General features: G+C 38.4%; 1 protein-coding gene across 2 annotated transcripts in view; it reads right to left on the bottom strand.

The window, feature by feature from the left end:
• GABRB1 (gamma-aminobutyric acid type A receptor subunit beta1) overlaps positions 1–17,022 on the bottom strand; it is a 370,873-nt gene extending 353,851 nt beyond the window's left edge. For both annotated transcript variants that reach the window (XR_009220962.1, XM_058546998.1), the window contains exons 1-3: positions 16,607–17,022; positions 16,352–16,443; positions 15,878–15,945 (exon numbers count right to left, since the gene is read on the bottom strand). Coding sequence is in view for 1 of the 2 variants with exons in the window: in XM_058546998.1 (XP_058402981.1) it covers positions 15,878–15,945; positions 16,352–16,443; positions 16,607–16,686 (240 nt within the window). In the remaining variant the exon portion in view is untranslated. The remainder of the gene's footprint in view (positions 1–15,877; positions 15,946–16,351; positions 16,444–16,606) is intronic.
• Positions 17,023–17,264: the final 242 nt, after the last annotated feature.

Raw genomic sequence — 17,264 nt, 5'->3', positions numbered from 1 at the left:
AAGTTCCAGAAAGAGTCACTGAATTAACACAGCCCAGCCAAGTGCCCTGTCACTGCCTCTGAGTGTGGTTGTAAATCTTCTTGAATTATATATACTATAAAGATGATCAAATGTGGAGATTTTTGAAAATCTTATAATGGATTTTGTAAATATGAAGTGAAAACTTCGAAGTTCAAATTCTTCTATAGAGAAGGGTCTTAGAGAAATATTCTTTTTCATCTCACCCTCTTGCCTTTGATTGAAGAGCCAGATAAGCCAACTAGGACAGATATAACTACCTTTTCTTGTTCTGAAGCTTTCTAAGGATGAATACTTCCCAGATACTCTTCATAGTTCCTTCCAGCATCTTCTCACTCATTACAGTCAAGATGTTCTTCCTTATGTCCAATTTAAACTTTGCTTCTTTTTTCAAGTTAAGAGTTCTCTCAGAAAGGGCCTCAAATTCATTCTCTCTTCCTATTTCCAATAAGTACCTAACATAGCACTTTAGGAAACACCTTGCATGCAATAGGTCCAATGTGATTTACATCAGTGAATGGATTCAACATTTTCATAAATCTGAAGACACTAAGGAAGCAACTCCTTAATCTTTCCAAAGTTTAACTCTGGGCTAAATAATATCAATTGCTAATGCATTTCATCCTGGGACCCATTTTGCTAAGTAATGGGTTTCCTAATCTTTAAAACCTCCCTATGCTTAAATGTTATTAGAAATAATAATATTTTATGATCTAACTGATTTACTGACCTAACTACCACTCACCGAATCTGAGCCAATCTACCTGGGTGCAAATCACAGCTCTATCATTTACTAGTTGTGTAACTTTGGGCAAGTTACTTAACTTTTCTATGCCTCAACTTCCTTATCTGTAAAATAGAGATAATAATGATGCATGCTTCATTTGGCTGCATTATGGATTAAGTGGGTTAATATTTGTAACATGCTTAGAATGGTACCTCCTTTGTGGAAGTGTTCAATAAGTATTAATTACCATTATTAAGACTCCAGGATGATTACCAGGCCTTAAGATTCATATGCTATTAATGAATCTCTCTCTTTCTGAGTACTCTTGGTAATTTTATCTCTGCAGACTTCTTAGTACTGTTTCCCTGCCTGGAATGTCCATCACCTTCCTACCTAGATTATTCTCCTCTTGAACAGCTCAGCTTGGTTGCACGTTCTCCTTCATGTCATGAGTTATGATCTCATCTTCAGGGCCCTTTTTTTAGTGCCATCTATAGTCAAATATGACCTCAAAAAGACAGTTATTTTTCATAACTTACCTTCTCAATGAGATTCTTGGCTGTTCTTTGAAGGAATAAAGTAAATCCTACAATTTTTAAAAACCCTTCATAATTTTTAGCAAGTTTCTTTGCTCTTATGAAGCTCTTGGTAAGCAAGATGAGCTGATAGATGATGTTTTTATTTGATTGATTATCTCAAAGTTTAGTGTAAAAACTCTTATTAGATTATCTCGTCCACTCTACCTAATTCGATTGTTGACATTTACATTTACATATAAAAAGTACTCATAACAGTGCCTGGTACCCAGTAAGTGCTTAATAAATAAGATGATGGAGGAGAAGAAGATGCTTAAAAACAACCAATGTTTTTCCAAGTCAGGCAACATGTTATCTCATTTAGCTTTCAATAACCTAAAAATAAAGTATCATTTATCCTCATTTTAAAGATGAAGAAACGCATGCATCGAGTGACATAAGATGATTATAAATCCTGGCTTTGCCGGGACAGTGTTGGTTTACTGTTCTTGTCCCAGGTAATATTAATAATGTTCCCTTTCATCCTCAAAAGTACCCATTTGGACAATATATTATATGATTACTCCAGAGTTAGTTAATGCCAGAGTAACAGATCCTATAAGTGGAGGGGCTATAATTAAAACTAGAACTCCAGAGCCCTAATTTCTAGGCTAAGCCTATGGAAAACCACATAACGCATTTCCTCCACATACCAGTGAGTAACACAAAACAGAAATCTAGAGAGATATGGGAGGACTATTCTCAGATTGAAACTTTAAGTTTAAGAGGGGTCAAAGTGAGAACTAAGAGAAAATAATCAGGAGGGAAGATGGGAGAAATATTTTCCATTTTTTTCTATCAGATCTCACAGAATAGTTTCACAAATAGAAGTACTGTGAATTTCAACTGCAGGATGAAAATCCAAACGTCAAACAAAAATATTACTATATTTGATTATGTGTGATGTGAATTAATGTTACTCCTGATGTCCTGGCATTAAAGAGGGATAAATTCATTACAGCTTGGGAGATAATAGCAAAATAATAAAAATACCAGCGCTTAACATTTATATAGTAATTTACAGATTATACATCACATATACAGAGCATATATTTGTATATGATTTATCTCTTTTGATTCTCACAGCTCCCTGAAATAGGTAGAGCAGAAATTATTATTTCCATTTTACACGGAACTGAGAATCAAAGGGCTTAAGTAAGTCAGGAGATTTATACTTGAGAGTATAAATTAGGACACAACATCATCCTGACATTTTAAAGTGATTTAAAATTATTCAAATATAACTTGACAGAAGCACATTCAAGGAGAATGTACTTAAGGGGAAAAACCAAAATCATACATGCCAGATGGGGAGTGTCTGGACTAAAAAAAATTGCCAGTGTGCTGCCCACCAGACACTGATATTAACTATGAGATTGATCAGGTTATTAAAATTACAAGACATTATCATCACCTTGCCCCGTTGGCATGGATGCTATACCTCCAGAGAATGGGGGTGAATTTGTTGCTTTCACATCTTGGGCTAGAAAATATTGGGCATCACTCTCAGATCAAGGAAAATGCTTCTTGAATGCAGAGGATCAGTGTGGACAACACAAATGCTGTCTCAGCATAGCCACTTTTCTAGCTATTTTATTTCAGCTCCCTAAGTCAGGAAACTGCTGATTCTGGGGAAAAGTACGAAATAACTCCCATTCCCTCTCTCTCTTTATATCCTTTTCTAATCTCTTTCTCTTAAGGAAATCTATTCTGTCATTCAAACATTCACTCACACTCCCGTAAAAATTCAGGAATAGAAACTAGCATTATTGTTGCCTCTCTCAGGGTTATTTACATTTCAGCAGGAATCAAAGCTAAAGATATCAAGATCAAATGATGACATTTCAAGCTGGTAGCTTCCCACTTAATCTGAAATCACTTTCTATAGATGCTGCCTACTTACACTACCAACGGAGTCCTACATTTTGACTCAAAAACAAACTTCCACTCAGTGAGATTGAATAGTATTGAAAAATAATAATGGCAATGGCTTTGTTTGAATTTGGGCTCACATATCTCTGTCCATTCTGCAGAACCAAAGGTGTAAATCCTTTAAAATGTGGAAAAGCTGCATGGTGACTATGCGAAAACATAATTCACCAAGATATGTTTATGTTCTATGACAGTGATTTTGAATACAGTAGGGCAGGTGTCATCTGTAACGTCCTGAAAGTCATTTCCTTCTACAATTTCAGAGAACTAGGTTATGAAATCCCCTTCAAACTTCATGACAACAAGCTTGTGGGAGTGTCTCCCAAAATGGTGTTTGCGCAGACATAGGAGTTATGTACCAATAACCGACCAAGGACCGAGTACAATTTTCCAGTTTTGTGAGTACATTCTGCTCACCAAATTTTTCATCCTGTCCTCTTCCTCCCATTTCCAACTTCAAAACTTCTAAAAATCAGTTCTCACCACAGTAAGCCAAAAGTTTTCAATTGATCAATATTAATCTTTATAGTGAATTTTCTTTCTCTCCTCTCATCAGCCTCAACACAGCAGTCAGTTTGAACTGGGATTTTGTTCTCTCGATCGTTCCTTTGCTATGTGCTGAATTGTGTGTGTGTGTGTGTTGGGGTGGGGACAAGGCAGAGAGGTGGTGATGTCAGTGGAAAGAATCTTTTATCACCATGTAACATGTTAGTTGATTTAATGCATTTACTAGTTATGACAAATTACTGTATGGATATGGAAGTTTCAGACAAAAGTTGACATTTGAAAGCAACCATATCATGTAGCAGCAAGGATACAATTGTAGCAAAAATGACTAGATAGATAGATGTAGATAGATATAGATATATATTTTATGCATATATATTAAATATATATACCTAGATTAGACATATTTTTTGACTTTATATTCTCAAATTTGATAAGGTTCATGGTTATCTTTTAAAATCTAACTTATCTCATTCAAAACTTCTCTAGATTGGCTGAGGAACTCCTTTTCATATGCTATCTTTTATGTTTGATTTTCCTTCTTTTTAAATGTCATTCACTTTGTATTAATCAAGTTATTCTTTAATAATTCTTAAGTGTTTCCAGAAATATTGACAGTCGAGGTGCCAGTATAGAGATGACATTTTGAAAAATAAACAGTCATTATTTTTTTAAGCTGATGAAAAGTTGTGTGTGTATGGGTGTGTATATACATATATATGTACAGTTATGTGCCACATAATGACATTTTGGTCAATGATAGACCACATATATGACAGTGGTCACATAAGATTAGTATCATAAAGCTTAGGTGTGCAGTAGGCTACACCATCTAGGTTTGTTTAAGCACTTTTCAGGGGGTGAGAAATTTTCCTCTACCATTCTAGGTTCTTCTGGCTGGTCTAACATGAGATAGATAACAGGAAAATAAGAAACAAAAGTTTAATAACATCATATATGAGAGAAACCCAGGAAAGCTGAGTAACTCACCAAAATGGATGAAGTCCTCACCTTAGATATCATCCTCAGCTAAAGACAAAAGAAGATGTTGAGGGTAGAGAGAGTCAGGGACTTCAAAGAGAAGGAAGGCAATTCATAGGTAGGTAAAAAGGAGCAAATGTTTGGAAAACAAGTGTTTGGCCACACAGAACAGAAGACCACAGAGGGGAGCCCAACAAACAGGCTTTTCTAGGTTCCTCCTTGTGTACCACCTAGTTCATGTTGTGCTAAGGCGATAGCTAGCTTCCTGAGACAGGTTTTTTTTTTATCTGAATTCTTTTAGGCAGTTAAGGGAGAGGTAACAAGAAAAACTTTCTGTCTTTTGTTTCTTAAATATAATCAGCCTAAAATAATCATCACATTAAAGAGACACATGGTGGGGTAGCGAATTTTGTTCCCCTTCAGTACACTCTATGATGTTCGCACAATGACAAAATCGCCTAATGACGAATTTCTCAGATCGTATCCCCAGAGTTAAGTGACGCATGAGTGTGTACACGTATAAATATATGTATATATACATATATATATATGCATTGATATTTGCCATGAAGTGACTTTGTGTCTGTGAAACGGGCTGTGCCACGTGATAAAGAAGTTTCTATGGAAACGGTTCATGATTCATGATCAACATAAAAGAAAATTACAGCTTAAGGTATAAGGTAGACGTACACCTGACAAAGAAACTATTAATTTCTGAATTAAAAAGTTTAAATGCCATTATTATTAACACTTTTTATGACTAGAAAAATTTTTTATGACCCTAATAAATATTATTAAGTCCCTATAATATGCTAGGAACTACACAGAGAGCATAAAGATTATAATCCTAAATTTCCAGAGCTTACATAGTGTGGGGAAAAAAAGACAAGGTTAATAAAACCCTTATACGGACTGAAAGATGATCATTATTTCATATTGGGTCTTTTGTCTTGTCGGAGTCGTGATTTGTTTATATGCTCTATATACTCTTTCTCCAGCAGAATTCTCTCTAATGTGGCTACAGAAAAAGCTCCATAGAAGAAAGATGATTTCCTGTGTGTTTTGAAGTAGATTTGGATGCATTTGTGTGGGAGAGGGATTGCAGGTGGTAGGAGGGAGAAATGATGGCCTCTGACATGAGAAAATGTTCTAGGCACAGGTAGGATTTCAAATAAATGTCATCGACCTGTCTCTATGGAAACCACAAAGCTGTTTCTCTTGACTAGAGAATTGTATACCATTCCCTTGAAAATAATAGAGCAGAAGGAAAAAAACCTCCCATGAGTCATGGCGGGTTAGAGTAGGCAGGGACCCTGTGCTTTCAACAAATCTATTCCCCCGCTTCCAGGAAGGATCCCAAATAAGCCCTCTCATTCAAGCAGGATTCACACCTAGCAACTTTCCTGATTAATCCGTTCAGCAACAAGAGCAAGGCATGTAGCCTCTAACTTTCCTGTTGTATATGAAGGGCCTTAACCCATACTCTTTTTCAGCTGAAGCAGGGATGGAATAGCTGATTGCTGACAGCTACCTAAGACCCTCTTCTGTTTGAATCTATTTCGCTAGCTGTTTCTGTGCTTTCATTCTCTAAAACTAAATAATACAATCTATAAATATGCCTCTGCTTGAATAGGTATCCTCCTTAGACCGTTTGTTGGGGACAGGGCTCTGTTGAATTCTTGTTTAAAATCATCCCTACCAGGCCATTCAAATGTTTCAGTTCTCATGCAAAGCTCCTGGGAATCACTTTTAAATTTCCTGGCAGCTAAGCGTCATTTCTTATGGCACCCCATTGGCCTCACTTGCACTGTCTGTTATACCCAGTGTCATTTCCTCACCAAATACACTTTCTAGAAGAACTCACACTGCTTTCATGTGATTTCACATGGAAACGCAATGTTCCAGATGGACTCTGAATCATTTCAGGGATGTGGCGGAGAAGAGAGTAGATGCTGTGTAAGTGGGTTCCCCACACATCTTTTTCTCCCCCTATATGATTTTATAAAGGCAACTAAAACAGAACACAAAGATCAATTCTCTGGGGGAATTTAAAAAGTATGCTCTAAATCCTATCAGGGTCTAGGTCCTCCGAGGTAAAGAACAATATTGCCAGAGATTAAAGTTGACTGTTGGGAGATCATAAATGGCCACCCGGAAATATGTCTCTTTATCTTGATTATTTTCTCTGACGGACATTTGACCTCCCCCAAACTGCCTAAAGAATTTAACATAGAAGGCCTGTTTCAGGAAGGAGCCACTACCATATGATGGCTGTAGTATAATGTAAAATAAATGCTGCAAAAGGAAAGGCACCAAAAAGCCCATCTTATCAAAAATTCTGTCTCTCCCAAGCCACATTCTCTAGGTGACCCTGTACAGGGTTGTCAGACAAACATTTGCATTTCCATCTCCATATGAATTGTCTTCTTCCCCTCTGAAATCCCCCATAGCTGTCTCCTCCCCCACCCCCAACATCTTCCTTTGTCTTTACCTAAATCTATTTAAGGTGAAAAACCTCTGCCATTTGTTGAGAAACTCAGTTTCCCTGGTTTCTCCCATGTATATGTGTTATTAAAATTTGTTTGATTTTTCTCCTGCTAACCTATCTTTTAATTATTTGGCCAGCCATAAGAACCGTAAGGGAAAGGGTGGAGGGAGATTCTCTCTCTTCCCCAGCAGTTGTACTCCATTCTCTGTCTTTGGCCAGCATCCTTTCTCCATAATTCTAACCAGCCCATTTCAGCCACCACACTTATAGCCCCAGGATTTCTCTCTGTATAACTTGCCTTATTTGTAAACAGAGAAGAGTCACCAAGGAACTAGTTTTTTTCAGGATAGTTGTGATCTCCAACATTCTACCTCAGTGTTCCTACAAGTACCTTATAACAACATGCTCTAACATTTTATTTTATTCTGGAAATATATCCACTTCATTGGTGAACAAGATAGTTGGTGCTTCTTTTCCCAAGTTCTCTCCATGGGCCGATGGTGCCACATGTGCCCATCACTCAATATGGAACCACATAGGGCATCTCCAACTCATTTTCTCTCTAACCTCTGTCATCTAATCAGTCATGAAATCCCTCTGATTTGCCTGTTTGAATATCTTTTTTTTACTTTCTATTCCTAAGGCCACTCTTTTACTTTAGGCATTTCTCTTCTCTTATCTGTACTTTGAAACACCCTCTCAGCCTCTTAATTAGGAACATTGTCCCAAGTTTCAGCCTTTCCTACTTCATCTTCTGCATAGCTACCAGAATAATCTATCTGAAATGCAAAACATACCACCTGCTCAAACTTGTAGCGGGTTTTCTGTATTTCAGGATTAGGATTCATTTCCTTGGCATACATATTCCAGCATCACTTCTCTCTGTCTCTTTGTCTTTGTCTCTGTCTCTCTCTCCATGTATATTTATGTGTGTGTGTGTGTGTGTGTGTGTCTTTTTAAAGTGAAAGTGTAAAATGTGTATAAGATTTTTTTAATCAAACAATTCAAAAGGGCATATAAAGAAGAGTAAGTATCCTTCCAAGTCTATACTCCTAGTCCTGGTTCCACTGTTACTTGTCTGTTGTGGATTCTTCCAGAAATGGTCAGTGCTCATAAAAAAAAATATGTGTTTCTAGAGAGGTTTCTTTTTACATGAGTGAGAACATTAAACAACACTGTGCTCCCCCTTGCTTTTAGCATTCTGTTTTATCTCTTAACAATCCTCCCTGTACCCTTTAAATTCTCACAATAGTGAATTACCTGTAGTTCCCAGAACACTCTATACCGTTTTCAGGCACAATTGCTAATGCTTATGCCCTTCTTTTTGTCTGGAAGGTTCTTATTCTCATTTGCAGCCTATACATGGTGCTAACTACTATTCATCTTTAAGATTCATCTCAGGCATCAACCCTTCACCATCCCTTAGAAATCACTCCTCTGTGCTAATATAGGATCCTGGACATACATGTTTCTAGCATTGGCACCAACCACACTACTTTAAAATAGTTGTTTGTGTATATATTCTTCTCTACATTGTAAAATATTTGAAGGTATGGATCATGTCTTAGTCATATTTCCATCCCTAATGCCCAGTTCAGGATCTGATAAAAGACTAAGTGGTTGGTAAGTATGTGTTGAACCAAAACATCCCAAGACCGAGATAACTATGGATGTTTCAAAGTCTTCCAAAAGGGAAACATCTTCAGTCCAAGAATAGAGATTTTAAATAATTTTTTTAAAAAGACTGTAAACTCCACAAGGACAGACACCACATCTGTTTTATTCACTAGAGTAGTGGAATGAATGCTCTTGGGAAAATGTCTGTTAACCTTAAACATACAATATGATGACGGATATTATTGGGGCTGCAAGGGGCAGGGGATACATCAAGCACTTAATGGAGGGGTAGCAGAAAAAACTACTGGCAGAAAAACAATGAGGACTATGAGGATTCTAAGGGGTACCTGAGCTCACTAAAGAAAACCCATGCATCTTTCACTCTTTTCCTGTGGCCAGACTTTTTGCTAAGTTATCACCACTGAGAGGAATTAATTGCAAACTCTTTCTTGAGCATTTCTGTCAAGCGCTGAATAATAGATTTTATATGCTACTGACTATTAACTTCCTTCAGTAGATAGCAGTCAAGAGATTTCATGAAAAGCCTGATCTGCTGAAAACAGAAGTATTCTAAAGTGCAGAAATTCGATCCTGGTGTTATGAAAAATAGGATTCAGTGCTTTGAAAAAGTTCATGGGGAAACTCTGTATCAACATTTAATCAACTATAAGCATATATCCATTCATCTTCCTGTTATCCTCAAGTATGATAATGTAATTTGAGTTATGGAAACTCAAATCAATTGGAAACATTTAATACCATTTATTTTTCTTTTGAAATGTTTTACCTTCCTTGATAATGCAAGATTTCATTCATGTGTGTTTTGAGGGTGCTATCAAGACTTTGGGGGCCTGCTAAGACAAAAAGTATCTAATACTTATAGAATTGATTCTAAGTGATGTTCAGTTGAGATGAACACCTTGGCTTTACTGGTTGCACCCAGACCATCTGATAGAAAGATTTTAGGTGGATTGGGTAAATCTTTTGGGATACCCAGATCTTGGAAAATAATGGTTTCCTTCTGCTTCACATTAAGTGTTAAAAAAATTATTAGTTTGGCAGTAGTGGAGCAATGTTCCCAGGTTGAATACAATGGACAGCTTCAGATGGAAGAACTTTCAATTTGGTCTTGGCTCCAATGTTCAATATAATAGAAAGCAGGCAATAGTCAAGTCTCATTTGGAAGATCATTGATCCAATGTTTTTTGTTGCTGTCTTTGGGAATGTATTTAACTAGGAAAACAATGCTTGATAATGCCATGATCAATTAAAATAGTGATTCAAGAGGCCCCAGATTGCACACAATCATTACTGCAATGTTCCCAGGAGACTACCATAGTTTGCAGTCAGTGGGACTTCAATAAATGCTTGTTGATTGACATATCTAGCAGGAGAATAAAATGGAATAAGATGGAATCTAACAGGAGAATAAGGTGGAGAGGAAGAATCTTGATTTTCAAAGAGTCTAAAATCTTTAGAGGCCTAAGTTTATATCATAGAATATTTGAATTGGAAAGAAGTTTAGCAACTGGGTCATTTACCTTCATTTAACAGAGGAGAAACCTGAGGCTCAGAAAAGTCAAATGACTTACTCAAGGTCTCAAAGCCAAACACTGGGAATATTTTTTTTACTTGCCTAGCAGACAGGAGCCAGACGCTGGAGTCAGGCTGCCTGGTTTCAAATCCTGGCTCTGCCACTTACTAGCTCCATAACTTCTGAGCAAGTTATTTAACCTCTCTCAACCTAAGTTTCTGCCTCTCTTGACCTCAGTTTCTCCATCTATAATGGGGGAAATAATTGTAAAGCTTTAAATCAAGAATTAAATGAGCTACTAATATGAAAGTGCTAGACAACCATCTCTCATACATAGGATGTGTTCCATAAATATTACTATTTATTTCATTGTTGTTACACACTTGAATACCCAGTCTGGCCTTGTAATCCTAAGAACATAGGCTTTCAAATGTGAACTCAAACTTTTAAAAATCTAGGTAGGCTTGCTTTGGTGTGGCTTAGAGTGTAAAAAGATCTTTCTGTTATTTCCAAACAGAAAGCCAAAGGGAAGTTTTTCCTCTCTCAGCTTCTTCAGATGGTATAATATTGTAACCCAGAATCTAAAAGTGAGACCTGGTTGATCACTCATATAAGAGAAAAATGTATTTTTATCTTTATTTAACTGCTGATATCTATTCCTGCCTTTAAATTATTTTATTTATTTATTTTTTCCCCCAAAGCCCCAGTAGATAGTTGTACGTCATAGTTGCACATCCTTCTAGTTGCCGTATGTGGGATGTGGCCTCAGCATGGCGGGAGAAGCAGTGCGTCAGTGCGCGCCCGGGATCCAAACCCCGGGCCGCCAGCAGCGGAGCACGTGCACTTAACCGCCAAGCCATGGGGCCCGCCCTATTCCTGCCTTTAAATGGTACTGACCTATTTGCTCTATTTGCAAAGGAATTCTATTATAGCTTCAGAGAATTTACTGACAGCAGCAAGAGTATGTTTAGGCTATTTCACAAAGCTCCTATTTTACAAAGGCTATTTTGCAAGCTCCTCAGTGGGGGAAAAACAGTTTGCAATGTTCTCTATTCTGCAGAAGAAAAGTCATCGGGGTTCTGTAAAGCGGCAGGATGGTACTGTTGGAGTTGCTGTGCTTGGCAATGTGTCCATAGCCATCATTTAAGGGTGGCTGACTCACGAGTACTCACACAGTTAGGAGGACTGCTTATTAGTTTAAGTCAAGCCCCATCATCCAGGCTCTTGCCTTTGTCCTGTTGCTTATCATCAATTACTAAACTAATTTTCCCTTTTGAGCACAGCTACCTGTTTAACTACCTATAAATTAACTTGAATCTTAATTTGGAACCTTGAAATAATACTATTCCTAGAGAAATTTAAGAGAAAAAAATGTTTATTTCTTAATAATGCTAGATCTTAGAATAATGTGCTACAACCTTGCCACTCCAAGTGCTGTCCACGTACCCACAGTCGGCATCACCTGAGAGTTGTGCGAAATGAAGAATGTCTGGCCCCATCCCAGCCCTCTGGTTCAGAATTCGCATTTTCACATTTTAAGATCCCTGAGTGATTCAGGTATAGACCAAGGATTGAGAAACAGTGACTTAAAGAAATAGGGAGGGAGGGATGGGATTCTCACAGGGGATTACCATTTTGTGTCACCAAGATGATGGTAATTAGACATAACTGCAGTGTGTACCAAAAACTTGTGGAATCAAGTATTAAAATAACAACAGTAACAACATTGAACTTTAACAACAGTGGCTATTTGGTAAATTATATTTGTTTTTCTTTTAGGTATTATTTACACAATTGGCTCATTTAGTTTTTTTTGGGGGTGGGGTGTTTTTGTTGTTAATTGTAAGGCCTATAAGAGCATTCGCTGTTGCATCCATCCATGCATGAAAGAAGGAAAGAAACAACGAATACATGATAGTTTTCTATTGGTGGGAACGGCCACTTTGAGTTAGGACTCAATAGATGTAAAGTCTTCTGGGAATGACCACTTGGACCATCGTGTCTTTAGATCAGCAATAGAATTCAGTGGTTGGAACTCCTACTTGATCATCAGAAGCCACCTCTTTAATAAGAAGGAACGGCTAGTCATTGGAATCTGAAATACGAGTTCAACTACTTGATTCCAGGTAGTTAATATTATGTTTCCCCAATATACAACTCAAAGAGAAGACTTGCTTACTACTATCTGTGTTTTACTGGGCTTATATTAGCAGATGTTAGTGATACCTTTTAGGCAATTTCTGGGAGCTATTGTCTCCTTTTTGCCCTAACTGCCTCCTGTTCATCTTTAGTCAGTCTAGAGTGTGTGTGTGTGTGTGTGCGAGTGTGTTTGTGTGTGTAGGTATATGGCTTGGCAGAGATTGTCAAGAGAAGATTTGAAGGGTTTAATACAACAATAAACGGAAATCACAGTAGTATTTTAAGGTGATTGTTCAGAAAATAACACTATGTAGTCACTATCACATGCACAATATATCCCAAGATGCCAGAAGAAAAACCCTTCCTAATTTAATCAATAATATTATTGCCTGAAAAGAAAAGTCCTGCTCCTAAGAATAGTTTTTTTCTGCATCAGAATTATTCTTCGGGGTTTTGCATTCACTGCTCAGAACCAACAATTCTTATAGAGATTCTTGACTATAAAAGTTGCCTATTTTATTTTCTTAATTAGAGAAACATTTTATATCCTGAAGGATATAAATTAGAAAACACTCTTGATATTATGTTAGTCTTTAAAACAGACAATGCTATAAAACAATATGGAATTATATTTCACTTAGGGTAGCATAAGAAAAAACAAAAATTAACAGAACCTAGTTCTCAAACCCATTAATGTAATGTACAATTATCATGTCATTTTCCCAGCCATGGAATGGGTGGGTAATATGGTAATGAATAAAAATATAAAAATGAGCAATGTTTTAGCAATGGGTTTTAGTCTGAATTTTCCTCAAAGCTATTTTTATTATATTCTTTGTCTATTCTTATTTTTTGTTAATTTTGGTGAAAATTTCCTATTAACCTCAAAAATTACTGCCTATCAGGGTACTGAAACATGATAAATATAAAAAGCAATCAGTCTTATTTCCCATAGACATTTCAACCCTACTTACATTATCTAAAAATCAAAGCATATTATAGACAACTTTCTTAACCAGGGCTAACCATCCAGGTTGTGTTTACACAGAGCCCTCAATCTTAAATTCTTCTTTATTTCCATTTTCTTGAAGCTATTTCCAATCTATTTATTTCAATGCTTTTTCATAGGTGAGAGAAGATAAAGTAAACCTTGGGTCTTATTGGTAACTCTCATTAAAAGGAGAAACAAAGAACAAATAAATCAAGGTTTATTATTTTTCAGTGTTCAGCAGTTCCTATTTTCCCATCATGTCTCTACCACCATCATGGAAAGGTAATGGGTATTTTAGTAGAATATATTTTTCAAAGGTTTATCCGTTGGGGGAATATTTTTAAAACATCAAGTAATATATACATGGTGCAGTGAGTAGATTATTATTCCATCGTTAGAAGCTATTTCCAGTGGTACTGCAATTAAATTCAATTCTTTTTCTGAGCTTATATATGAATTCAGTTGAACAACTGGTTATATAGAGATTTTTTGTTGTGGTGGTTGTTTTGGTTAACAGTGACTTCCTTATTTATTTTTTATTTTTTAACTGAGAAGGTGTTTGTAAATATAGTCAACATAATTATACATTTTTTTAAAACTCTGAAAAGCATAGTACCCTATAAAGAAGATTGACCACTGACAAAGGCACTATTGGCCTTTTGAGCTTTCTGAAACTCCTATTTTATAAATTATCTATGTGGGTACTCACAAGATGCCAATATAAATGACGAAAAAGGAAAATATTATCCTCATTTATCTACATGATACAAACAACTTGTTTTTGTCTAATTTATCCAGTTGCAATGGCATGGATTGGGTGTGATTTGTATATGTGCACGTTATTACGTTCTCCAGTGTTTGTAAATAGTGTGTTTTGGGTTGCTTTGAGGTCGTGATATGTATGTGAACAGAATATTATAAATAAGTCAACCTATTAAAAATCTTTGCCAAGTCAGAAAATATTCATGTTGCATTACTTTTTAAAAACTGTTTTTCTTTTTCCAGTACAACAATCAGAGACCTTATTTTAAAATAGTATTTTAAATAAGCTTTGTAAAGCTGGAGAAGTTATGACTGTAAACTACAGAAATTTAATAGTCACATATTTTATTTTAATCCTATTCAATAGATTATAAACATATTTATTTCTCCCGTGATATATAACCTAAAAAACAGACACAAAAATTCTTAAATCTTAGCATGTTAAAATAAAACGACACACTAGTAATGAAATGAAAAGACAATTCAATAGCCTTTACAGCCATAGAGTGATAAATCCCCAAAGGTTTTAGTCTTTAAATCATTCAGACTGTCTAAATTTCTGCTGCCACAATATTTTTTCACAAGTGGAATAAAAATGGCATTTTGCTCACGTAGATCTAGCTGGTCCCTGGGTGGTTGGTTCTAGAAAAGCAACAGGCTTTTCCCCCTGCCTTACAAGAAGCAACAGTTAGAAACTAACAACTAGAAAATTGCTACCCCACAGTGGTTGGAAACAGCCAATAAAGTGACAGCTATGATTTCAGCCCATTTTGCAACAGCCATAGGTAAGGAAGAGAAAAAAAGGAAATAAAAAAATGTTAACCCCTTAAAATGAAAGGATTGTGCTATGTTAATATCGCCTCCCCCACTTCCACCGTCCCTTTAATCATAAGGCTTTTCCGGCACGCTTAAGTTTCTGGGGTAAAGCAAAGCGGTAACTCGACCCATTCTGTTTCAACTTAAATTTGCAAGATGTAGCAAGACAAAAATTCATCAACCCCTACATGGGAACTATACAAGCCTCTCCAGAAGCTGGCTTGAGCACTTTCCTATTAGCGAGCATGGATTGTTGTCTCAGCCTGTTGCTCCTGCCACACGGTGTGCTAGAGCCTAGAAAAAGGGAGGGGACATTCTGAAACCTCATCTGTGTGCTGAATGCTTGGTGGCGGGAGCCTGGATCGGTCCAAGCTCGCGGGCTGCGAGACCCGCGCCTGGCGAGTAGGCGGCTGCGAACCACAGTCCGGGGACCCTCGTGCAGGCTGCCCAGCCGCCGGCAGATGGTGCCCTCGGCGTCGCAACACCAAAGGAAACCCTGCTAAAGTAACGCTCAGACTCCGCCCCACCCGATCCGCCGGCGCCACAGTCACTCGTCCTTCCCCAAATAGTGCCGAGCACGTTTCCTCCGGAACAGGGCAGTAGCCCGTGTGTGTGTCGAAAATACAAACCAGGGGCAACAGTGTGTGTGTGCCAGAGTGGGGAGCATACGCGGAGCGGGACTCCCGGGGCCGGGGCGAGGTGACCGCCAATGAAACGCAGAGGGCACGGGGACCGGTCCATTTCGCATCTGCGTAAGCCCGGCCGCCGGGCCCGTCCGGAGGCCACTCACCATGTTCACTTCAGAGACCATGTCTATGCTGGCGACGTCGATCCGCATCCCGACATCCACGGGGGGCCCTGCCGGGGAAGTGGGACACATTACGGACATATTCCCAGAGTGGCGACGGGCTGGGGAGGGACGAGGGGCTTTCCTGCCTTCACTACATTGTAAACGGGCTCCCTCCACCCTCCACCCGCTTTGCAGGGGACAGCCTGGGAAAACAGGTGTAGGCACGCGGGTGATGCAGTGACTATGCAGAGGGTGTGTCGGGCCAGGGAAAGGTCGGCTCTGTCTGGGGTTTCATCCACCTGCGACTGAGAGTCTCGAGTGTGTGTGTGTGTGTGTGTGTGTGTGTGTGTCCAGAGCACAGGGCGTAGTGCACGCCTACGAAAATGACACGCTTTTTTTTTTTTTTGACATTTATCTTTGACAGGAAAAGAGAACTAGATATGGGTTACAGGTTGAAAAAAGATGAAGCATTACCTCCAAAGTCCGGCCGCAAGCGAATATCATATCCTTTGAGCAGTCTGTCCACTGTCTCTTTCACGTATGACATGTTGCTGGGCTCATTGGCGCTGAAGGGAAGAAGTAGGGACTGTATTCAGAATGAGCACAAACTGCGAGCAGACATAAAAATAGACAGGCACACCTACCCCCAAATAACAAGCTACATGATCCAGCAAGCATGTAAAAAGAAAAGCACCAAGAAAAAAGAGACGTTCAACAACAGTATCTCACCTGTGTGCACAACAGACCATGGCAATCATCACAGGGAAAGAGAGAAGCCCCAAACTCTCTCGATTTTGTACTGTCCACATTACTAACTCTGATTAAAGAATTGTCTTTTCTGCGAAGATTCAAGGAATGCAACTTAGTCGGCGGCAGGGCAGTTAATTCCCCGAATGGACCTGCGCATGCGCAGAGGGTGCTCACTACCAAAAGACACCTTGTGCCTTGCAAACAATATTCCTAGTGGAACAGGCAACAGATTTCAATCCCTCTCAAGTTCCTGTTTGTGGTGCTCCGCGTCCTCAGGGTAGTCGGAGATATTCTCCTGTTTCCTTGCTCGAGATCGTACGTGCATGTGTATACGGAGCTTTCTTAGGTTGCTATGTTCATTTCCTTTCTGCTCTCAACCTGATTTTTTTACTCAACTCCCGGAGATCTGGCTAAGGCTGCCTGTGATTGGCATCTTTCCTTGAGAGTCACAGTGGTCCTAGAAGTGGGAATCTGGAGGCGGGGAGGTTCTCTGGTGGCCAGTGTGTGTGTGTCTGTGTGATGGCCGGGGCGGGGGTACATGAGGGAAGGAAGTGAGTGGAGAGAGAACCAGAGAAGAAGGGAAGGGACAGAGGAAACTCAGGACGTATTTGAGGATTCCAAAAATCAGGTCCCCTTG

This window comes from Diceros bicornis, chromosome 8, assembly GCF_020826845.1.
Source record: "Diceros bicornis minor isolate mBicDic1 chromosome 8, mDicBic1.mat.cur, whole genome shotgun sequence".
NCBI lineage: Eukaryota > Metazoa > Chordata > Mammalia > Perissodactyla > Rhinocerotidae > Diceros > Diceros bicornis.
This window is presented reverse-complemented; position numbering and strand designations above follow the sequence as displayed.